Source organism: Pteropus vampyrus, unplaced genomic scaffold, assembly GCF_000151845.1.
Source record: "Pteropus vampyrus isolate Shadow unplaced genomic scaffold, Pvam_2.0 Scaffold96, whole genome shotgun sequence".
In the NCBI taxonomy this organism is placed as follows: Eukaryota; Metazoa; Chordata; class Mammalia; order Chiroptera; family Pteropodidae; genus Pteropus; species Pteropus vampyrus.
In genome coordinates, this window is record NW_011888877.1 from 1,368,774 (window position 1) to 1,394,257 (window position 25,484).

The 25,484-nt window shown below is 36.5% G+C and overlaps 1 protein-coding gene across 10 annotated transcripts in view; it reads left to right on the forward strand.

Moving 5' to 3' along the window:
- The window catches only part of CACNB2 (calcium voltage-gated channel auxiliary subunit beta 2), a 343,326-nt gene that overhangs the window by 216,799 nt on the left and 101,043 nt on the right, over positions 1 to 25,484 (forward strand). For 8 of the 10 annotated variants that reach the window (XM_011364377.2, XM_011364379.2, XM_011364378.2 and 5 more), the window contains one exon: positions 6,480 to 6,599. In XM_011364377.2, coding sequence (XP_011362679.1) covers positions 6,480 to 6,599 — 120 coding nt within the window. Of the gene's footprint in view, positions 1 to 5,253; positions 5,669 to 6,479; positions 6,600 to 25,484 lie in introns of those variants that run through there. The other 2 variants (XM_011364380.2, XM_023533115.1) reach the window with 2 other exon arrangements.

The window sequence follows — 25,484 nt, forward strand, 5'->3', positions numbered from 1 at the left end:
AGCTCTTCTATGAAATATGAACAGCCATTATGCCCTCACTTTAAGGAATAACTTGGTAATGACAGTGTTTTTGATACATTACTCTTAAAGATTTGTTGGTCACATCTCTGAGCTTTAGACCTATCATTTTTTACTTTTTAATAACTTCAGCTTCAGCGCTGAAAACTAGCAACTGTTCTTACTGAACTGAAAGGTTAACCCGAATGATGCTTGAGTTCTCACCAGCTTCAGGCAAGATTAACTGCCAAAGAGGCTATTGAAGGTCAGCTTGCCAAGTTAGGTTCATTTTCAAGGAAGAGAGAAAATTCTAAATAGCTGGTTTCTTGACTTCCATTGTTTTTCTGTTCTACTTATCTACTTTACATTGTAGATAAGTAATGAAAAGAATACTTTACAATCTGAGCTACTTCGAAGTGAGAAAAATTTCAGGGTGGCAGGCAACTCTTCAAATCCTTCTTTCCACAAAACAGCATTATGTTGAAGGATGAGAAATTATCCGTGTCGTATTGAACCCTCGTTGTACCCTCATTGTGCCTTTTGGGAAGATAAAATTTAGAGGATAAAATGTGGGGTTGGGGAGAGGGTGGAATAGGGGAGCGGGGAGAGAGAGAGAGAATGATTAGGAAAGATATAGCTATGAACTTGGACGTCATTATGACACTTGTGACCATTGGAAATGGCTATGCGTGTGCCTGGCAGTCAGAAAGATGCTTTTGGTCAATAGAAACATCAGTTACATGTAGGGATATGTTGTAGCTTTTATTTTTATGAACTGATGTGTGCATGGAATTTGAATTCCGATTGCTAAAAGTTAACTCCTACTGCCATCGATTATTAGCTTTGTAACTTCCATCAGGTAACTTCTCTATGCCTCAGTTTTTTCATCATTAAAAATAAGATCATTAGAGATTAAACTATGTAATGCTGTGAATCAGCACAGTGCCTAGCACAGTGAAAGCTGCATTTATTAAAAATGAGTGATTATTATCATTCACATACACAGTCTAATCTTAATAACTTGATTCCCCTCATTAGTAACGTAATATAGAAAACTCTCAAAAGTTATCTGACTTTACCTTTAAGAGATAGTGCTGGATTTATAAGAAAATTAGAGACCTCTGTTTAAATCTCAGAAGACACGATTGTTCCAATAGTGTGGAATTTACTGACAACTTAAATGCCACTTCCAATTAAGAAAATCAAATATGTGTAAGGAGTTTTTCTGTGAGGCGATGCCACGTAAACGAAAAGGAGTCCCAGAATCTGTATTTTAGGCGTGCTTGCATGTGTATCTATCTACCTGTAGAGGGAGAAAAAAGAATGGGGAGAGGGGAGAAGGGGGAGATCTTAATTACTCCCGAAAAGGTAGCACGTTAGCTATACTGACCTCTTTTCAGCTCCACAAACTGTTAAGCATCCCTTGTCCGCAGGGCCTGAGCATGTGCTGTTCCCTCTGCCTGGACGTCTCTTTTCTCAACAGGGCGAACTTTTTTTCTTTATCCTTTGGGTTTCAGCATAAATATCTGTGTGTCATCACATCATCCAAACTAAATTAGCATCTTCCCACCATCATTCTTTGACCTCAGCCCATTTTATTTTTTTCTCATTGTAATCATTTTTTGATAACTTTTTAAAAAACTCGTCTCCTCCACTAGAATATCAAGCCACATGATGGAAAGAAAGTTTTAATCCTTTTTACAATCATATTCTCAGCATTTAAGTTAACAGTAACAGCACTCGCAGTTCTAAATGCGTGTTTTTGGTTTTTGGGGTTTATTTTTTGGTAAAATTTAACGTCTTCATCAGTACGTACTGTAACCACACAAAGTTTATAAATTTTGCTATGCTCTTGAGAAAACTGAAGCTAACACTTTAGCTTTTATGTAATCATAAAAGTACCACACAGGGAGGAACTGACGTAGATTGATTACCTTTACCTCTGGTAATATTTTGATATTAAGCCAAATGGTAGGCCAGTCACATTTGAGATTCCATTATGGGATGGATTTGAATAGGAATTATGTGACATTTGCAAACTAAAGTATACAATAGTAATGAAAATTATTCCATCTCAGTAGCCTACATCATGTTTGAGTTTTTAGAGTCGGGAATGCTCATTATCAGTAAACAGTTTACAGTTTTGTTTCTGAAGAAACCAACAAAGCAGCGGGTAGGTAGCGATGCATTTTCTTGGAGAGATCCAGATCTCTTCAGAAAAAAAAAAAAATTCTTTTAGATTGTGAAAAGAGATGACAATATGAGAAATTAAAGAATTATCATCCCCAGCCAACGCCAAAAGATGACACAAGAAACAGACCTTTCCTCTTGGTCCTCAGCCTCAAACTCTATCCCATTTTGCTTTATTTTTAAAATGTGGGCCTGACCAGTATGGCAACGTCTTTCTATACCATGTCAGGTCGGAGGAAATAGTTGAAGTCCAACTTGCCATTGGCTCAGCATAGTCCTGTACATGAGGAGGCCATCTGAAATCTTGAGGATTTTGGAGGGGACATAGTTTCATCTAGAATTTGGTAGGCTCAGGATACAATGAGAGATTGATTTTGCCCAAGAGCATTGCTTTAGACTTAAGATGAGAATTTTATACAGAAATAGATGACCACTTTAGGATCAAAAGTGCCACTCTTGAATAGGCTTATGACTCATCCTTTTGGCTTTCAAAGAGAAAATACAAGAACGCGTCAGATAACCAATCTTGGAAATATATATGACCACAAAACAGAGTACAACATGTAAGCATTAGCTATTATTATTACAAAAAAAAAAAAAAAAAAAAAAAAAAAAGATGCTAAAGGACAAGAGGAATGCATTTTGTGCAAATACTTGACATAAAAGTGGAAAAAGATAGAAATTGAAGAGAAAAAAAAAAGCATTAGTTAAGCTAATTAAATTAAGTTTTCCTATACACAAAGAACACATATTTGGAGTAAGAGTTATGAAGATAAAAGTACAAGATGCTGGGTGAGCGCTTGTAGACCACAAAATGCATTTTGGAACTGTACGATGAGGACTGACAAGATGTAGCAAAGGAAACGTGGGTAACTCAACACGTGGCATACCTGCAAGGATGAAAACTACAGACGTCCAGTTAATCATGTCGTAGGAACCCGAGACATCGAGCACATCTCGTAATGAACCTGTTTTGGAGTTCATGGAAATGACTGCCAGCTGTTCTGACGACGACGTGACCCAGAAAGTCTATATGGTACCGAAGGCCAAGCCTAATTAGATATATCACTTCTAACTGCATAAACCCGCAGTCTCAGAAGGAAGGAGATGGATTGTGACGCACATGTTGGGAGGGTGACTTTCAAAACTGCAGGAACTCTGGAGGCTAAAACATGCTGCTGTTTATTAGGGGCTGTCTTTGGTGGGAGGATGTAAGGTGACCGTATTTGTGTCTCTTTCTTTCTACAGTGGGTACATTTAACTTCTATGACGAAAAATATTTTGAAAGTATATACTATTACAGATACAAGGTGTGCAAGTGATGTGGCTCCTTCCATGAGCTACATTAAACATCGGTTCATAGTCATGTCTCATGTTGTAAAATAGTCAAAGGATAATCTATTGTCGCACACAGTCAAAAAATTATTGTCAAAAGCCAATGTAGAGGGTTTTTTTTTAACCACTTCATTATTTAAACTTGGAAACAGGTCTCAAAATGACTGCGATTTAAAGCTACATCTGATTATTAGCAAAGGACTTTTTAAATCTTATTTTGTTTAAAAGGGAACAGTCGCATAAATTGTGTGCGTGTGCGTGCACTCACGCGTGTCTCAATACTCTTCCTCTCATTATGGGGGTTTCTTAATGGTAGAAACTTTGTATTGTCACTGAGGTGTGACCTGAACCTCTGGCAGGGTGATTGGGTCTAAAATGCCAGCACTGTGACAGTGGGGTCTGAGGCCCTTTGTGCTGCTCCTGCAATAATAAACCCTCTGGGGGAGATGAGGAAGCCCCTAGTCTGTGTGTCTGTGTAGAAAGATTCATATACCTCTTCGGAATTTTACTTGAGCAAAAAATCGCACTGCATTTTGTACCGCGCCCCCATGCCTTTTACATTCACTTCAGAACACTGGAACTAATCTTTTTATTAATCTATGTAATGATTCCACACTTACAGTGCATTCGATCTATTACTTTTCTTCTAAAACCACTCTTCAATGGTATTTTCTAACCTTTATGTCATGAACACTGGTCTTAGTCCAGTGATGAAAGGATGAAAAAAGGAAGGAAGGAAGGAAGAGGGTTCAGGAAGAAAGGAAGAGAGAGAAAAAGGGAATAATTCGGAAGAAAGCCTTTCATTCGCATAAACCTTTACAAAATAATTCCCCCACTGCAAACAAAAATATAGCTTGGATTGCAGTGTTAGAATTTTGTTTACTTTAAGAAATCTGGAAGTGTGTATTTCTTCATAAATAGACTATAAAAATGTAATTCCGTTAGTACAGGAAATTGCTAACCAGTATCTTCTTAAGCCTCAGTCACCTTATTTATAAGAAGCGTTTGGACTTAATTGTTCTATGAATCTTAACTCAAGCTAATAAACCAACCAGGGTTTGAAATTTCATAATTATTGTTATAGCAATTCACACCGTGATTTATTCCAGTGACTTTATTTTAAATGGTAGTTTCTCAGTTGGAGAAGCGGTTCAAAGTCATTTTGAGCTCGGTTAAACTCATGGCTTGGAGCTGTGATTACTTTCACGTCCTAATTAAATAGGAAAATTTATCTCTTGCATTTTGTTTGGGGAGTCACAAGCAATCAAGAACAGTATGGTATTATTATTGATGAACATTATTTGATTTTTGCTGTCCAGTAACGTATATATTATTCTCTGTGAATTAGGGCATGGGATATACTTTCTGTAAGCAGGGTAATGGAAAGGAATCATTAAAGGAAAACATGCTGTGTTTTGGAGAGAATGTTTTACCTGGAACATAAAAATGACAAACAGACTATGTGTCTGTTGTTATAGAACCCAAGCCCTTTCCAGCTATTTACACTTCCGATGCAAATGGCAATTTGACACAGACTAGCAGTATGTATGATGTGAGCATCTGCGTAAAAAAGGCTACCTATGGAGCATGCCCAGTGCGGGTGAGTGCGTCCCGGGCCCTCCCCCTCCAGATCTCTGAAGATAAGGCTTGAACTTTGCACTTGCAAATGTCACTGCATACGTTGTTTTTTGTTTTTATTTTTGTTTTCAGATTCTCTTACAACTAATTTCCTTTAGCAATCCAAGAGCAGGGAAGAGAATATTCAGGGTAGCAAGATGCATTAAGTTTAGAACGAGTTGGTGCCTGTCTTTGAATGCACTTGAATCGTTTTTTCTGTTTAAAGCAACATAAAGCATTCGAGTGTTTGTTTCCCCCGCTGCAATGGGAAAATAACCATCTCCTTGGATTGGAGTCCTCCGGGTAGGGAGTGAAAGCCCGGAGGCAGAAAGGGCGCAGCAGAGGGGCTTGCCCCGAGCATGGATGGGAAAGGAGCAGGGGTTGTCCTCTTGGGCTCAGCGCGCACTGAGGATCTGCGCCCGGGGCTGCAGCTGCGGATGAGAAAGCCGCTGTCTGGCTCATGAAGGCCACCTGGATCAGGCTTCTGAAAAGAGCCAAGGGAGGAAGGCTGAAGAATTCGGATATCTGTGTAAGCTCCAGGGCGTTCGTTTGGGGAGACGTTATTTTGTCTTTGCTTTGCTTTTGTGGCACGGGCTCCTTTATTTAGTAATGTGATCTCTGATTGCAAGAGAGGGAGCCAAGGAGAGTCCTATAATTTTCTGAGCTCCTTTTCCTATGTCGTGATTTATTGCCATAGGAGATATCTTGGGCAGGTGTTTTCTGTTGACAGGTTTTGCTAATATCTACTTAAAAGTATTATTGAAAAAATGTGTTGCTTCAAGATTGAGTGACGCTGGCTGCTGTTGCAGTTTTGTTGGAGAAGGTATCAGGTGAATAAAAAGGTACAAAAGGATGCTTAAGATTAAAGTGGGAGTCGACTCATGGTAGTGACGTTTTGGAGAGTTCAAGTTTATAATGCGTTCGCCTTTCTTGTATTTTTTTTTTTATTATTAGAGGCTCCTTTCTAGTTGTAAATACTTGCTTTAGTGTGTGGATTGTTCTTGAAGCTATCCTTGAAACCCATCGATGCCCTTCAGCCCTGTACTGCACCATGGAGCCGGCTTCATTCTGGAGGAACCTGTTCTGGCTTCCAGAAAGGACAGGAATTGCAGCATAAGGCTTTGAGAAGGAATGGTAACTTGGTAGGCACAGACATCCTAGTGAATAGTCTGCAAGCCAGAGCGGGATTTTCTAGACGGTTTGCCACGAGATGGATTATTTCTTCCTCTTTTCAGGAACTTATAGCAAAATCTAGGAAGCTAACTGTGGTGTCAATGAAACATTTCCAATGCAAACGTCATAGACAGAATCTATTTTAAACTGTACATTTTTCTCTCCAGGGTTCGGCAGACTCCTACACCAGCCGTCCATCCGATTCAGATGTTTCTTTGGAGGAAGACCGGGAGGCAGTGCGCAGAGAAGCAGAGCGACAGGCACAGGCCCAGTTGGAAAAAGCAAAGGTAAAATCATTTTTTTTTTTTCCCCAGCCAAGCTCTTTCTTTGCCAGTTGTGCCCAGACTGTGATGGGCCACCTGTGGAAGTTTCTCCTAAAACATATGTTTGGGCTCTTACAGTATTTCATTGTCTGGTTTAAAATAGAGGTACAAGAAATATTTTCTTCCCTGGGTAGAAACAGGAAGTGTGGTATAGAAGAGTGGCCCTGCCTTTTATATTTTATAATTTAAGGAACTTGTTTCTGTGGGTAGATGGCTTATGTAGTCACACAAAAGAATCCCTGAACATACAAAGAGGAAAAACTATACCTGATATCGAAATGATTTTACTTCATTTTTCCAGAAAACCATTTCTCTGCTTAGAAAAACAAACTTTTTTCAAGCTAACATTTATTTTGATGTTCGAGCAATCTTTCCCACAAGTTTTACTCCATAGATGCTTTGTAATGGGATTTTCTTATATTTATAAAAAATGGACTATATTACGCTTTCCAAAAATAAAGCAACAAAGGATTCTTCGTAGTTGAAAACATTCCTTCCCTTGGAGAATTTCTTCTTCATCCCATGATAATAAAGTGCATATACAGGGAAGGGGGACTGGAAATCAGACATGAAATAATCTAAGTACAGAATTTAGCAGAGACTGTGTTTCATTTCACTAATCGTCATGATTTGAATGCTTTTTCCCGTGAAGGAATTCGAATAGCAGCTATTTCAAAAACATAGATTGTTGTTCAAGTTTAAGATACCTGCGTGTGTGTCATACTCGGTAACTTTTAAATGAACATATTTTAACACGGTTCTTGGTTTTCTTTTGAAAAAATTATTGCTTTGAAAAAGCATCAGCACTGTGTCGATCTTGCTAGAAAAAATCGAGGGATAACATTAGACTACTTCTGCTGGCTACTGCATCTTTGAGATGAGTAAAATCTCTGTGTTGCTATGGGAATCATGGCTTGGAGATTCAGAAAGCATGGACGGCCCTTATGTAATATTCATGACTTCTAGCACAGCTGCCCTAGTAGTTTACAGAGGACCTGCCAGGAGGCCATGACTTTTAAAAAGCAGTATTTCTGTACATCAAAACAATGTTCTCACCTCTGCTGGCAGGGAAGTCATCTCCAGATGTGACACAGTCCTGACTGCCAGACAACCCATAAATAACAGGAGCGGGAAGCTGATAGAGCAAGGTGTGGCCCAGCTACCATCAATTCATCTGCTCTATCAAAGTTAATCATTGAAAACATTATGATGTGACAACATGGAAAAAACTGGAGGGACATTATGCTAAGTGAAATAAAACAAGCGCAGAAGGACAAACACTGTACGATTCCACTCCTAGGAGGTCTCTAAGGGAGTGAAACTAACAGCAGCAGAGAGCAGAATGATGGTTGCCAGGGGCTGGGGCAGGAAGTACCGTTTCAGTTACACAAAATGAATTAAGTTCTAGAGATCCGCTCTATGACATTGTGCCTATGATAATGAACAGTACTATACCGTGCACTTAAAAATCTGTTAAAGGGATAGATCTCTTGTTAAACGTTCTTACTACAGTAAAAGAATTCTAAAGTTGACATTAAACAGTGAAGAAAATTAAATAACCAGTGTATGACTAGTGAAGTTAATTGCCACAAGTTTGCAGCGTAGCTAATATAGGTTGCAATTTAGAAGCTGAATTCTAAATTCTACATTTTACACCAGGGTGCAAAGGAAAGTCAAGGAACAAAAAATAACCATTTGTATTCCCAAAGTAAGCGTGTTTTATTTGTACTAATTTATTCATGTGATTTTCACATAGCAAAATAAACAGTTTCTCGTATTGATACCACATCATCATACAACCCAAATTCTAGTAGATTTGGTGTTTAGTCTTTGGTTATCTGATTGGCATATTTTTGTCCACGACTGCTTTAAGTCCTGAGTTAAGTGACACATCTGCATAGAACTTTTAAATATCTTTCCAATGAGCATCGATCAAAATATCTGTCCTAAATCAAACCAGGCTCATGTTATTTGTCATATAGACTGAAAAACTTATAGTTACAAATAACATAGAAGATGAAAGAAAGTGAAGATTTGAAACAAAGGGAAAAATAATCGAAGGGCTGTTTCCTGTGTTTGATGAACATGGTTTATTTACATCCATTTTTCTTCCTTAAAATTAAGTCAATATCTTAAACCTTTGTTGTATGCAAATGAACTAGACTCAGGTAAGTGAGAATTTAAATATGTTATGAAAGAAGACAGAAGGACTAGGATGTAATTTTTCTTTGTGTTAAAGTCATGATTTGGTAAGTCTGGTTTATTAATTTTAATATCCTTAAAGAAGAAATGCAAACAAATATTGTAGATGGCTCATTCATTGGATTACTTTTTTCTGTTCCCCTCTACCATGCCTTTTATACCATCATGCCTTTTTGAGACCTATTTTAATGAAGCCTTCAAGTTTAAAAATACATGAATTTGTTGCTTAATTTTAGATAGTATAAAATACTTTGCACATTTATTTTGAAAGAATCAAAAGTTTTATACATTTATTTTGTAATCATAGCATCTCTCAGACAGATCTTATAAGTGGATGCTTTAACTCACTAACCCTACAGATCACATAAAATAGGTCTGTGCAAATGCCTGGAATAAACCTCAGCTGTGCTTCCAGATCCGGGCCTTCGGTAAATGTGAACTACATTATCCATTAATTGCCTTAATACGTCTGTGAAATAAACTAATTGACAGGTAGTGAGCTAGAGACACTGGTGTTTGAAATTAAGTGACCTACAAAAGGTTATATAACCAGGCACTCTGTGCTTCCAGTAAAACCCAGGACTTTTACTACACTTTGTTATGGCTTCTCTTCAACTTTATGGTGAACAGATTCTGTATTAATTTCGAGGCAAATAAATATCAACTGACATGACCTTGTGTTTTAACTTGGCATTTTCTGGTCCCCAAGACACGTTTTGATCCTGTTTGGTTTGCCATGTTTGGCAAAACTTGCCTTATTTAAGCAGGTGCTCTTTGTGTCTGCCTTAAAAACAAGTAACATGTAAATTTATTTCCACGCTGATCTTTTTTTAAGAAGAAACAGCTTTTTTGAGATATAATGCACTCATTGAAAGTATACAAATTCAGTTGCTTTTTAGGATATTTACAGTTGTGCAACTATCACTACAGTAAAGTTTAGAACATTTTCATTGTCCCCTAAAGAAATCCCATGTTCTAAATTAGCAGTCACTCCACGTTCTCCGCAACCTCCTCAGCCCTAGGCAACCACTGTTCAGCTTTCTGCCTCCATAGATCTATCTATTCTGGATATTCCATGTAAATGGAATCACACAGTAGGTGGTCTGTTGTGACTGGCTACTTTCACTTATATAATGTTTTCGGTGTTCATCCACGCTATAGTATGTATCAGTCCTTCATTTTTATTGCCAAGTAATATTCCATTGTATGTTTATATCACATTTATCAGTTGGTGGACACCTGGGTTGTTTTCATCTTGTAGTTATTGTGAATAATGCTACTGTGAACATATGTACAAGTTTTTACGTGAACATAAATGTTTATTTCTTCTTCCTTTGGTATATGTACAAGTTTTTACGTGAACATAAATGTTTATTTCTTGTATGTGTATATCTAAGAGTAAAGTTACTGGATTGTATTATCATATTTTTTTGATTGCAAGAATAATTTTCTTGTCACCCTCACTCCCCCCAAATGATCTTTTCTGGCCAATGTGCGGAGACTGAGATGAGGAATCTGAATGAGGAAGGTAATGGTGCAGAGGTGAAATAGGTTCGGTGTGGGATTCTTTGTAGAATGGGTCAACATGAAATTTTAAGTCAATTGTCCTCTCATGAGTGAATGTCTACTATATGAATGAAATTCTATTAGTCACAGTTGGTGAGTAGAGGGACTGCAAGGCCAGAGCCACAACGAAGAAACAGGCAGATCTTTTGCCTGCAAAAAGCTTCTACTGTTTGTCTAGGGAGTAGAGTTTGGCCTTAAATCATGGTGATTAGAGGTAGACTGGAAGTACTTTAGGGGAATATAGAAGTCTGTGAGCATTTGAGAATACTGCACCCTGCTGGCAGAGATAGAAATGGATTAAAACGACTTTACAGGATGGACTGATAGAGTTTAGCCTATGATGTAGAAAGTGAGGAGTGGAGAAGTGAGAAATGCCTCAAAGCCTTAATAAGAAATGTAAGTAAAGGCCAACATGAAGAAATGCTTGGCAGCAAAAAAACAAAAATCAAAAAAATAAAAATAAAACACGGAATCTTACAGAGAAAGATTTGCCAACTTGAAACTGTTTTTATTCTGGCCTCACAATTAATAGTTTGGCTGAGTATAGTATTCGTGTATTAAAAACATTTTCCTTCAGAATTTTAAAGACATTGTTTTGTTGTCTTCTAGCTTCCAGCACTGTTGATATGTTTACTGGATGTCACTTGGTCTTTGAACGTGGCTTTTAAATTTTCTCTAATATACTGAGAACTGTTCTTCCTTGGTATTTTGAAATTTTGCCTTGGCGTAGGTCTTATTATTTTATTGTGCTGGGCTTCTCATTTGTTGTGAAGGGCTAGTCATTTCAGTTCTGGAAAGTGACTAATTTTGGGATAATTTTTTTCTACCGTATTTTCTTCTTTTTCTAGTTCTCTAGTTTGTCACACATGTGATTAGAGCTTTCTTCTCTCCTCAGCTTTTCCCTATGATCCCTCTGTCTTTTTGTTATTCCACCTGAATTTTTGTCCACAACATGTATTGGAATTTTTATTTTTATAAAATTCTAACGTTCAAGAGCTTTCTTCTTGTCTTTCCTTTTTTAGCTTCCTGTTCTTATTCCATGAGTATAATATTTTCTCTGTGTCTCTTAAGACTATTTTTTAAGTTTTCTGTACTGTCACTGTTTTTGAAACTTTTAAAATTTGATTTTATTTTTACATACTGGAGACTTTCTTCAAAGCTTTGATTCTTGCCTGTCTATTCATAATTAAAAGCAAAATATTGTAAAGCTGACTTGAAGTTCCACGTGTGATGGCAGAGCTTCCTGACTGTTGGTCTTTTATAGGGTAATTGGTGGGGAGGGCTGTCTTTTCTTTTAGTCTGGTCAGTGTCCCTAGAGAGGAGTCCCCAATTTCCTGGTATTTTACATTCTCATTCTTTCTACTCTGTTAATTACCACTGTCCATTATTTTCTATATTCAACATTTTTGCCTAATCTCTTCTTATTTTCTGGTCTTTATATCTGTGGGTTTCTTTAAAAAACACACACACATTTTCAGGAGGAAGCATATGTGCAATTGACTATGTTTTATTTCTCATATTTATCAATAAACATACTGTAAAAGAGAAAAATATTTCCCATAACGAGGCATCGGAAGAAATCTACCCGATTGGAAATATCCCCCTAACTATCCTTTTCAGAAGAAAGAAGAAACTTGAATGTGTTTATTCACCTTCAACCCAAAGATGAATTTTTTACTTCAAAAAATGTTAAACATGTTTTTTTAAAATGGGTCTTATTGAGAAAATTATGTGGGAGGTAGGAGAGGAGTATATGCTGATGCCTATATTGCCTACTTTCTTCACTCCACAAAATACACTAATGGAGAGAATCTAAAGAACATGTGTCAGGTATTAAACTAGACAGCTAAAAAAAAGCTCATTTAATTGGTAAAAGATAAATCCAGCAGAGAGATCTCCTAACAGAAAACACAAAGTATGGCAGACACTCATAAGGAAATACTTGAAGCTAGCATGATTTTCCTGTCGTTGATTTCAATGCTGCGTTTTAATTTTTGTATTGAAAAATTGTTGGTTGTCTACTCATAACAATTACCTTCCAAATAGAATTAGAAAACTGGCTAAATATGTCTAACTTCCAGCAGCATGAGTTGGTTTATTGTGCAAATACACATTAGGTTAAATTGCATTTTTTCTACCTATAAAAAGTGTGAAAGCTCCCTGAACCTGGGTTAGCTTCTCTGTTAACTCATAAGCACGACAGGCACAGCCATTGGTGTTGTGAGTCTTTCACTCATCTCCAGGGCTTGTAGACAATAATAATAATACCAACAATAATGACCTCACCATGTGATTACTGCTTGTTATAGACAGTTTGTGGCTTCGTAGCATTTTGAAATACTTCTGAGCAGTTACGATCATGTGGTACCTGCGGCTCTGGTTCCTGTACTACCTTTTACATCAGAAAAATCCTCATTCCTTCTCTCAGCTGGCTTTTGCTGCAGAACAAACTGCTCACGATTTAATGGCTTGAAGTCACCACCATTTTGACTTGGGTCACAGATCTCTTCATCCTTGTGTCACTGGCTGGCTGACAGGTGAACTGGTACCCAGGTGATCTGGGATGGCCTTTTGCGTGTGTCTGCAGGCTGGAAGCTGGCAGTTGGGTATCTCATTCTCCTCCGGATGGTCTCTCATCCCCAGTGGGCTGGCTGGCCCGCTCTCATGCTGGTCTCAGGGTGACAAGCACATCAATAGAGAACAGGTCCCACTACATGATAGTCAAATCCCTTCTTGTGTCATGCGTGTTAATGTCCTGTTGATCAAAGCAAGCCAAGTGGCTAAACTTGGAGTCATTGTGGGAGGAAGCTACCAAGGGCGTGGATTCTGGGATTTGTTGCCATCTTCTGCAAACCATCTGCCCCACGCACCTTCATTTTCTCATAAGAAGCAATGCTTTCGGAAGAAGAACTGTCTCCTTACCTTTTAAAATAAACAACCCTGTCTTCCCTCCTATCCCTTCTTTCCCTCCCTGTCATTTTAATTACACCAGGCATTATATTCTCTGCTTCCATTTCTTCCATGTCTTCCCCACTTCCTTGAAACCTATTTCTGTTTCTGTCTCTCTCCTGACGGTCTCTATGACCTTCTAATCAAGTCCGTGGGCCTTTTATTAAGTCCATTCAACCCAATGTTTAGCCTCTGACCTTCTGGCTTTTATTGTTTTAGACAAGCCACTATTTTTCAAACTGATGGGTTCCTCAGGAGTTGCTGCAGAAGCAAAGGGGTTCCCAGCAGGGTGTGTTCTGTGTATTTCTCCCAGATTCAGACAAAGCAGCTCTCTCTCCATTCATTCAACACAGTGGGACTTCCATGTAAGTTTTTCTTTGAATATGGAGCTTCACCTCCATAACGAGGTTTAAGTCACGGCCATCTTTCCCTTTACTTTCTCATCCTTCTCGCTTTGTCTGCGCCTCCACCCCGACCTCTCTCCCTAGCGTTAGTATGTCAGATCGTCCCCCTTTTGGCATCTCTGTCAGTTCTGCCACCTATTTAAAATCAAATTCTCCATTTTCTCCTTCAAATCCTTTCTTCTCTGCATTCCTATTTCTGTTGATGTCGATTTCATCCTCCCAAGCTTGAAGCCAGGGGTTGGCGATATTTTTTCTGTAAAGGATCAGATAGGAAATATTGTACATGTCGTGCGTTGTGTGCTTTCTGTCGCAACCACTCAATGCAGGAAAACCTGGATTCCGATTCCATCTGTGCTGCAGACTGGCTGCTCGATCTTTGGACAGTTCTGTGGGAAGCTCGGACGTAATTTTGGTGATAATTGCATGAGCAGGCACATGTCAAGCTCAGGGTTCCCAGTCAGGGGGCCAGAGTGAGCACAAGCAACTGAACACACAGCTCCTGCCATCATGAGTTCAATGTCTAATGGGAGTTTTTCTTAGAAGGCTTGAAACCACTATTTTCATTTCCTCTTCAGTTGTATATGGTTCCATATACTATTATATGTGGTCACTACTGTGTTTGAATTATGTGTTGCTAACTCAGCAGTCAGTGCTGTATGGCAGATCTGTAATGTCCAGTGGCTGCTGACCCGAATAAGATGTGACTGGCACTGACTCTGTCACTCGATCATCACAGCAGCTCAGTGCATCGGGTCACATTGCACCCCTATCCGTTTCTGTGACTAACACACGTGTTTTGTCTCCTGAACTAGACTTTGCCCTTTGAGAGTGGAGGCGTGCTCTGTACTTCTTAATCTCACTATTCCAGATTCCTGCCTCAGTTATCAAGAGCGAACTAATATACTTTCCTGCTTTTCTCACGTGCCGTCTTAGTAACACCTGAGAATTTTAGAAATCAAATTACACATTGTTCTTTATTTCTTTATGTTTATGTTTATCTTGGCAATCTACCTCCAAATAAGTCTTAAGTTTCCGATGGGTAAGAGTTACATGTTTTAAAGAGAACCTGATATTCTGATTCAAGATTCTCTTACAGAGGATATATGGTTTTTATTAATGGATTTCTAGAGGGCTGAGGCTCGCCCCCATTTAAAACTGCGCTCTGTGTCAGGAGCCTTAAAAGGACTGTTAACATAATACAGACTTCTGGCTATTTCAAATCCATAAATGGATTGGGGAGGATTATTATAAACTTTGCAGCTCAAGCTTTTTTCTTAGAGAGCTGTAACTGAACATCTTTGTTGTATCATTATAAACATAGCTATAAATACATGATTCTTCTGCTTTTTCTCTACCAAATATGAACAAGGAACAACACACAACCTTTACACACAGCTTAAGATAGTCAACCTCTCTACTTTTGAGTTTTTGCCCCACTAACAGTTAAAAGGCAGATGATGAAAACTGAAAGAGTAGAATTTATTCAATTAGCAAATGTTTGTTGAGTGATATTGTGCTGTGGAGCTGGGAGCTAAAGGAAGAGAAATCAAAGATGTGTTAGATGTGGTTTTTCCCCCAAGAAGCTTATGATCTAATGATGCCAGAAATCTGTGTGTCACTGACTGAGAGTAATGTGATGAGTGCTGTGAGCCAAATGCTGTACGCGTGGTGAGCATGTGACCCCAGTACTGCTGGGGTTGGGGAGGCTGGAAGACCATAAGGAAGACTGTTGGTACTAGAGATGCCCCACTGATATGTGAATGTCTTGGAGGCAGGCAGAGCCTTTGCTCATCAGTGACATGCTTTCGAAGGTTAGCAAGACCAATTTATAATGGAGGCATTCAACTAAGGCTGTTATTTTTGGTTTAATTTTGTTTAAATCTCACTTAATTGCAATTTACCTAACACTAACCATAGTATTTTTTTTTTTTACCCTCAACGATTTCGAAGTGTATAGTTCAGGTAGGTGAACTCTGGTCACATAGTAGAATGATAGACCTCTAGAACTTTTTCATCTTGTAAAACTGAAACTTTATGTCTATCGAACAACAACTCTCCATTTTCCCTGCCCCCAGCCCCTGGCAACCACCATTCCACCATGGTTTTGACTTCAGGTACCCCATGTAAATGGAATCATATAATATTTGTCTTTTTGTGACTGGTTTATTTTACTCAGCATAATGTCCTCAAAGCTCATCCATGTTGTAGCATGTGACAGAATTTCCTAGTTTTTTAAAGACTGAATAGTATTTCATGGTATAGAGATACCACATTTTGTTTATCCATGCATCTGTTGATGGACATCTGGGCTGCTTCTACCTCTGGACTATTGTGAATAATGCCATAAATTATTTCTTATCTTGGATTTATTTTAATTATCCTGTTAAGCCGTATTATCAGCAAGAAGTAATTATAAGTGTCTCAGTGTTTAACTGCCCATTGATTTACTTTGCTTGGTCCTTGCAACTACTCAGTGAGGAAGGAAGGGCAGGTAGAGCTACCCCATTTTATAGATAGGGATATGATGGTGGATATTGAAGGGTCTTGCCCAATGTCATTGAGCTCTTACATGGCAGAGTTAGGAAAAGGACCCAGGCATCTCTCTGATAGGATTTCATTCTTAGATTCTTTCACCTAGTCAGTGAGCCTCTCTTTGATATGCACTCATGCTGCCTCTTTGTTTTATGTTCTAGAAGGATTAAGGAATAAAATATTTATTTTTTCTTTAATGACAAAGCAAACCAAAAAAAAGGCAATCTTTAAAACAATTTAAAACGTAAAAATGTCACCTCTGATTTTTTCTTTTTCTTTTTTCGCTATTGAGTCTAGATAGTACAACCAGAGTTTAGAAGCAAAATACCTTCTCCCCACCACATTTTAAGTTTAGTTTATGGTCTTTACACCACTGACTTTGAATAAGTATATTTTTACATTTTAACATCATTTAAACAAGAATCTTGAAATAAAATTCTTTGAACCTAGTAAGTTGTTAAAGGAAGAGCTTTTAGGATGTATATGTATACTGTATTCTTAGTTAAAAGAACATGCAAATGAAATGTGCTTACAGATGTTTGAGTATGATCTACCTGTAGGAAATTCAAATATCTAGGAAATAGGTTAGATGAAGGAAACAGTTTAAGTAGGGCAGTGGAGAGAAGATTGAAATTACAATAAAACTATTTGAAAAGAGATTTTTAAAGTATTGTCTGTTCCTAAGGGGGAAAAAAAGATGAAGGGAATAGTCTAAAAATTTTAGCAGCCAGAAAGTAAGATGTCATAATTGACTAAAGAGAGATGAGAAAGTGTTATAAAGACTAGGAAACTGTTTTAGTGATGATTTTAAAGAAATTTATGTGTCTTAAAAAAAGTGTTGTTTTATTTTAACTAAATCCTGTCTTGAGGAAAGGAGATGAATTGCATAATTAGCTGTTAAAGTTATTTGTGTTCTAGTGATTCCTTGGTTCTTTCTAGAAAGTTCTAACAGTTCTTCCTACTGATATTTGCAGGACTAACACCCATTGCTTTTAAAAATAAAATGTTCTTGGAGATTTGAGGCTTAATTCTCTGTGCTCATCCTACCTTCCCAAGACTAAACGGGGAAGTGTGATTAGCAGGATGTAGGCAAAAATGTAGGCATTCGGTTAAGTCTCCCAGCTTTTCAGCTTTCTAGATCTAATCCCTGGATTTTCAACAACATAACTCTTCCTTTTGTCCTCTTAGAGGAACTATAGTCATCCTTACATGAAATATTTATGGGACCAATTGTAACTTTACATTTGAGGCAACCTACATTTCTTACAGATGGAAGTCAAATTACAAGTTTGTTTACAAGGCAACCTAGTGTCATACACAGTAGGTCTTTGGCATATAGTACACTACTTGCTTAAATCTGAGTCTAAGTTGTCTGAAGCATGTAACAGGTCATAGAATAGACACACAACAGGGTGTAGAAATCCTTTGAATAGATAAAAATCTCCACCTGATAAATTAATGCGTTCAACACACTTGCATTTCGGTCAGCTACCTTGCAGTGTGTGTAGTGCTAGGGAATGTAAAATGATTAATCCTTGGTCACTGATCTCCAGGGGTTCAGTCTAAGGGGACATGTAAATAATAACTTTATGTTAATGTACAGTATCGTTTGTACAATATGACTCCTTATTTTAAATCGAGAGAGAGAAGTTGATTGCACTGAAGCCCAGGTCCCTCAGCTACCGTGAACTATGCACTAAGGGTTATGAAATACCAATGTTTTGTGTCTATTATATACTGCATAATCTGCCTCTGTGTTGGCTTGTCAGAGGTGGCAGTTAAGTCAGCATCCTCTTATCCAAGTGATCAAATGTCAGCTAATGAGATATAATCCAACCTTAAATATTTTATTTAAGCTTAATACATTAATATGGATTAATTGTTAATAAAGTACACACTATCACTTATCTTTTGGTACAAAACTAAGGCCTATTTGAGCATAAGTCTGATAATATTTCACCTATACCCACATAACCATCTTCAGTCTCGAATTTAGTTTGACATTCATCTGAGTTTGACCTTATGCAAAGATATTTGGGTTCTAGAAAATACAAGAAAAACTGAAGAAGATTTTTAATTTTAAATCATGTGTATACCTCAAAGTGATGCTTTAAATTTCTTTTAAATATCTTGGTTTTATAAAATATGAACCATTTCTTTCAAGTCTTAGACTTTTGCTAATTGTCTTGGTAAAATGAAAAAGCAGGAATTTGGTATAATGTAATATCTTTATGAGAGAATTTTCTCCTAAAAATTAATTTGTATGTATATAAAATGTTTAGATACTAGTAAAGGTTAGACAACTCTTGTCAACTCTAGCTCAAGAAAAAACTGTCAATTCCGGTTAGACAAACAGGGTACCTTATAATCTTCACTCTTGAAATAAATTTTTTATATTTCTCTGAAATAGATCTAGATCTAGATCTAGATCTATTATCTATCTATCTATCTGTCTGTCTGTCTGTCTGTCTGTCTATCTATCTATCTATCTATCTATCTATCTATCTATCTACACTCTTTCCTTGGCTGAATAATGTTCTTTGTAACAGGACCAGTATGGAAACCGTTTTTCTTAGGATTTTTTTTTTTTTTTTAACAATAGTTTTTCATCTTTATTGGATCATGAATGCCTTTGGCTATATGATGAAATCCATGAGCCTTCCTCAAGGACGTAGCTTACATCCACACAGCTGGGCTATTTCCGGGATCTTCACAGATCCCGAAACAAATCCATGCACCTAAGGGTTTACAAAGTACAAGAATCTCTAAGAATCCCAGCTTTCCTCCAATTAGAAGAGCTGATGTTTGAAGACCTGTGGGCAAGTTCTGAAAACAGTGTTTTCCTTTGCTCTCAGATAGTTGAGATTACCACGTAAATTCTTCTTGGAGTTCTCATTTTAGCTATAGTGTTTAGTCTACTGTAGATGTGGAGGTTGGGCGACTACACAATACTCTAAATACTTTCATGTGCTATACAGCTATGAAGGGTGTTCTAGTTTAAACAGTTGTCAGTGCTTAGCGATTTCATTGTTTTGTTTTCAGATTTTTCAATGGCCCGTGAGAAAGCAAGCAAAACTGAAAGATCCTTTCAAGTTAAGCAGATAGTGGGAGCTAATCTTTTTGTGGTTTGGCCTGGCCACAGGTCTCTGTTGGTTTACTAGTCTGTGAACTTCTGATTGGCTTTGTGTTAACTTGCATAAAATATAATCTGCACACTTACTCCTGTTTATTCTCGCTTAGGTTATCTGTTTGATTTGGATAACCAGGCGCTGACTAGCTATATGGAGGAGTCTTTCCTACAGGTTGTAGAGCACTAAGGCACTATCTGTTGTCCCTAGAATAGGCAGAAATCTCCTGCCATCTTCTTGGCTTCCTGGAAAAATCAGTGAAGTATTAACTGTTCCCAAACAGGACTTTTTCCTGCCTAACCGTTTAGGGCTCCATTCAGACGTCCGCTGTGAATCAGCAGTGGTGTGCTCTGGTGTAGCATGGTCACTTCCTGTGTCCCACCAACCCTTCCTCTTTCTCTTTGTCACACCCTCCCCCACACAACTCATTCATGCTTCTTATTGTTATGATACCATATTGAGTTATGTGTTTCTCTCCCTAAGCATGTAAACTAGAACAACTTAGACAAAGACTTGTCTTGTTGACACTTAAAACTTAACTCCTTTGTAGAAGTGTAGTAAATATTTGTGGACTGAATAAAACACAGATCTGCTGAGTGATTGGGAATTTGTGACTGGAACTCCAAACCTGTGGATATAATCATATATTTCCATCTGTATCTTGTAAATAACTATTTTACAAGCATATGTCTTGTTTCCACAACTACTTGTGGCCTCAGAGGTGGGGTAATCAGAATATACAGTTCATTCGTTTCTCCCTCCATGTGGTAGAGTGAGTGAGATGTAGAATGATTTTTAGATACTACTTTAGTGCATTTTTAGCAAAAATAATTATTGAATAGTTTTTGGCAGAGGTAACATGAAGAGGTCTTTTCAGGAAATTTTCTCTTTGTCAGAGTAGGGCCCCTCACCCCATCTGCTTCTCAAGGCCTGGGATGAGGGAAAACGTAGGAGGGAACCCCATCTGAACAAGGAAGTCTCTGCAGTTTAGAAAGGGGTGCCCTTGACAAGGCCAGACCCCTAACTAGCAGCTGCCAAGGCTTTCTGTTCCCTGTCCTAGGCAAAGGTCCATTCCAGCCCGGTTTCAAGGTGCTATTGTGTTCTAAAAAGATGAGGTTATAAGTTGGGATATCTTCCAGTTAAATCGAGGTCTTTATATATTAAAATCACATCGTACCTATTCCACGAACAGATGTCTAAAATTCTTGGAACTTTCGAAGTTTGATCATTGTCTCTTCTGGATTAATTAGTGAAGGAGAGAGAATACTATAAAAGACTGAAGCATAAGACATAAAAATGGCAAGTGTATTCCTGTATGCAGACTATCAGATCATTCAGTTTGCTTCTGTAATGTGGGAAAAGAGCCAAAGGAAAACCTGGAATTGATGGCTTTATGCTGTCATATATGTCATGAAGACCGATATGTAATAGGAGCATTTTTCTGAGGTGCTGACTATAAATATATTGTCACATAATAAAAATTTATTAAAAATAGGATGTCACCTTCTCAATTATATTTTTAATAAATTAAGTCATACATATTAAAAAATGTAACATAAATGTGAAAAGAAAACCTGTGACATACAGCCCAGATTTGAGCTAGAGAGCATTTTAGGTAGCTTCGAAGGCCCCCGATTTGCCCTTCCTAGTGTCATCCCACCCTACTGGAGGGGATTTTTATACTGAATTTGATGTTTCTCATTCTCTTGCTTTTCATTACATTTTGTCTTACCACATATGTTTATATTCCTTACAACATATTACCTCATTTTTATGTTCTCGAATCATTATTTAAATGGAATCCTGTTAAGGTGTTCTTTTGTGACTTTTTTTTTTTGCTCAACATCACATTTGTAAAATTCATCCATGTTGATTTTTATCACAGTGATTTATTCACTTTTTACCAATATCTGGTACTCCAGGACTGGTCACAATTGATCTGTTTTCTTGTCAATAGACATTTGAGTTACTGCAGACAGTCCTGCTGTGGAAACTTCTGTGCTTGTGTCTTGATACATGGGTACAAAAATTTATCATATGTAGAACTGGCAGTGGGATTGTTGGGTCATAAGGTATGATTATTTTTACCTTTACTAGGTAAAAAAAAGAAAAAAACATAATGGTTTATAAAATAGTTGTCTTAGTTTACTTTCATACCATTGCGATAGGGGAGCTTCTGTTATTCCACATTCTCTGTAGCATTTAATAACATCAAATTTAAATTTGTTGCCAGTCCAGCAGGTGCAAAATTTAAAATCTCCTTTGGTGTTGTGTTTCCATGATTTAGGAAATTAAACTCTTTTCATATTTATTGACCTTTGTTTTCTTCTATGAAATGGCTGTGGATGGCTTTTGATTAATTTTCAATCAAATTATGTTTTTCTTTGAATTTTTAGGAATACTTTATATATTCTGCATCTAATTATTTTGTTGGCAATTTGTGTTGCCGAAAGGTTTTGATTTGTAGCTAGCTGCTCTTCTCACATTTTTATAACATTTTAAATTGAATCACATAAGATTTAGCCATCTTTTCTGTCATCGTGCTTTTGGGATCTTGTTTAAGAAATTCTTCCTGACCCTGAGCTCATAAAGCATTCATCTATCTTTATTTCTAATAGTTCTTAAATTTTGTCTGTCATGTTTAATTCTTTACTCTCTCTGGAATTAATTTTTGTATATGGGACGAGATAGGGATCTCATTTCATTTAAGATATCTATTTGTTCCAGAACTATTTATTGAATAGTATATTCTCTCCACACTGGTCTGACTCCCCTCTGGTCTGCCTGGCCTGTGTAGTCACAAATCAATTTTTGACATCTGTGTAGGTTTGTTTCTGGGCTCCTTTTCCTGTGTCAATGTCACGCTACTTAATTAGTGTAGCTTGAAAATAAATATTGGACATGTCGACCCACTGTATTCTTTAGGACAGAATTAGCTATTCTTGGACCTTTCTCTTCTTTAAGAATTTTAGATAACACATTTGAAGTTAAACATAAAAAGTAGAAAAGAACCCCACAAACATACCCAACTGAGAATTGGTTTGGGGTTGTAATTACCTCTGTATATCAACTTGGGAGGAAATGCTTTTGTTATAATATTAAGTCTTCTTATCTATGAATATGAAATACCTCTTCATTAATTCAATTCTTGAATATTTTGTCATTTTCCCCATATAGGTCATGCTTATACTTTTTGGATTTGTTCCTAGTTATCTTATTTTTTAGTTGCTATTACAGTCTCTCTCTCTCTCTTCCTCTCTTTCTCTCTTTCGTCGTAGTTTCTGTTTGCTGATGCATAGAAATGCATTTGATGTTGTATGAAAATATTTATATTCATCTGTCTTTCTAAACACTTATTAAGTGCTAATAAATTTTCTATAGATTCTTGGGTTTTCTCTCAGCCATAGGCAGGATGATTATATGAATAATGAAAATTCTATATCTTCCTCTCCAATTCTTTTAGCTTTTTGATTTTTTTCTCATCCTACTGAACTGGCCAGAATGTCCATTACAATGTTGATTATATATGAGAATAGCAGGCATCTGGTCTTTGTGAATTTTTTAAAAGAATATTTTTATTTTTTTACTATTTAGTAAATAATTGATATGAGTTTTCTATAGATACACTATATCACGTTAAAGAAGTTTTCTTTCTTTTTTAATTTGCTATTTAAAAAAAATCATGAATGAATATTGAATTTTATCAAATGCCTCATTTGCATCTTTTAAGATGATATGATTTTTTTCTTTAAATTTCTTATTGTGGTAAATTATATCAATAGACTTTCTACAATAAACTGACTGCATACTTGGATAAACATTTCACAACGTTATGCCTTTTTAATATGTGGCCAAATTTAACCTTCTAAGATTTTTGTTGTGTGTGGGTTTGTTGTACATGTAGTCACTTGAGTAAGTGGGCTTTAATCTTCCTATTTTGCACTGTCCTCATGTGGTTTAAGTTTGAAGTATACTACTCCTATAAAATTGGTTTTTTGCTTTGTTTTGATTTCTCTTCCCTAGAAGAGTCTTTGTTAGGTTCTGATTATTTCTTCCATTAATATTTTCTAGAACTCACTGGAAAAATTTCTATACATACTGTGGCTTTTGTTTTTTGATAGGAAAAAATATTTTTTAACTATTGATTCATATTCTTTGATTAATATAGAGCTCTTTAGAATTCTCTCCTGATGTCATTTTAGGTGTTATAGCTTTCTAGTTCCTTTTCCATTTCATCTCTGTTTTCAAAGTTTTTAGTCACAAATTTATTCATAATATTCTCATTATCTTATTTAATCTCTGTAGTATTTATAGTTCTTTTTCCTTTTTCAGTTTTTCCTTGATCAGTTTCAGAATTTCATAAATATTTACATATTTGATCAACATTTTTAAAGAATAGAATTTAGTTTATAGTTTCTTCAATTTGTTTTCTATTTCATGAATTTGTTTGTTTGTTTTTTTAATTATTTCCTTCTAATTTCTTTTTCCTTTGTCATTTGTCAGGTGCTTAGCTTGTTATTCCTCATGCTAATCTGTTCATCATTTATACTTCTTATATTTCTGTTTAAGAACTATGTTTTCTTTATCTCACAAATTTCGATGTGTAGTATTTCATTATTGTTCAGTTCCAAGTATTTTCATTTGGATTTCTTCTTTGAGCTGTGGGGTGTTTTTTAAAGTGTTAATTCCCGATGTATGCAGATTATCTTACTATTGTCCTTTCCCTGTCCTGTGATTTTAGGATCTATTTTAAACAAGAGATAGCTCAATTTTATTTTTTTAATTCACTATGACAGTGTTTGTGTTTTTAAGATATGGCATTTAATCTTTAACTTTGAGATCACACATATTTGTACTTATTTTACACTACAATCTTATTTTGTGTTTTTAGCATGTTCTAGTTTTTCTATTTTATCTACCATCTCTTTCAGGATGATTGAATTCCTTTTTATTTTAAATCTGTTTTTACTCTACTAATTTGAAAATCATACATTATAGTTCTGTTTTTGGTTTGTTATTGTTGTTTTTAGTGGCTACCTTAGAAATTTCAGCATGAATTCTTTAAGTAGTCTAAAATTAGTCATTTTACCCTCCTTTTGGACAACAAAGACTTTAGAACATTTAAGCCTAATGACCCCTCCTGGCATATTATTGCCAATGGTTTCATTTATTCTGCTTTTCAACCCTACATATTAAATATTATTATTTCTATCTTTTTCACAATCTATATTTGTTTAGATTTATCCATTTCTTACTACTGCCTTTGCTCACCATTTTTTCTTGGTAGCAAGGATTCATTCCAATATCAGTGTTATTTTTCTTGAAGTTTATAATTTATAACTTTCATGAGAATGTTTTCAATGATGAAGTTTCTATATTTGTCTGAAAAAAAAAAACCTCTCATTCATGAGGGATAGTTTTGCTTGAAAACAATTTTAGGTAATCGTTATTTTTCCTAGCACTTGGAAGATTTACTGTCTTTTGGCTTTGGACTACTGAGGAGTCAATTCTCAGTTCTTTGTATATACTCTTCTTTTTCCTAGTTGCTTTAAGATCTCTCTGTCTTTGGTGTCCTGCAGTTCTTGGTTTTAATCAACATACAGGTTTCTTTCTTTTTTTTTTCTTTATTTTCATTGTGCTTCCTGAATCACAGATTTGAATATTTCTCCCATCCTGGAGAATTCCCTACCATTATCCCTGAAAAGCTAAAAAACAAATTAATCTAGTATTGTTAGCTGTCCTTTGTTGGAATGGTGATCCAAAATATAAAGTCTGCTTCCTTGCCAGAACTGGGAGATACGTTAATGAGGTCTTATATTAGATTATGGCATCTGAAATTTGATAAAATCCTCTATTGATTTTACAGTTAATTACCTATTTAGTTAAACAGAAAATCGAGACAATGTTTATGGAGAAAGAAACTGTTTAAGAAGTAGGACAAATGTAGCATTGGCAGACATCAAAGCTAGTATGTCATACTGAGTCTGACTCAATATGCGAACCTGTTTAGAACTTCATAGTCATGCAGAATGTGTAGGTTCCATATTTCCATGGTGTATAGAGGGAGA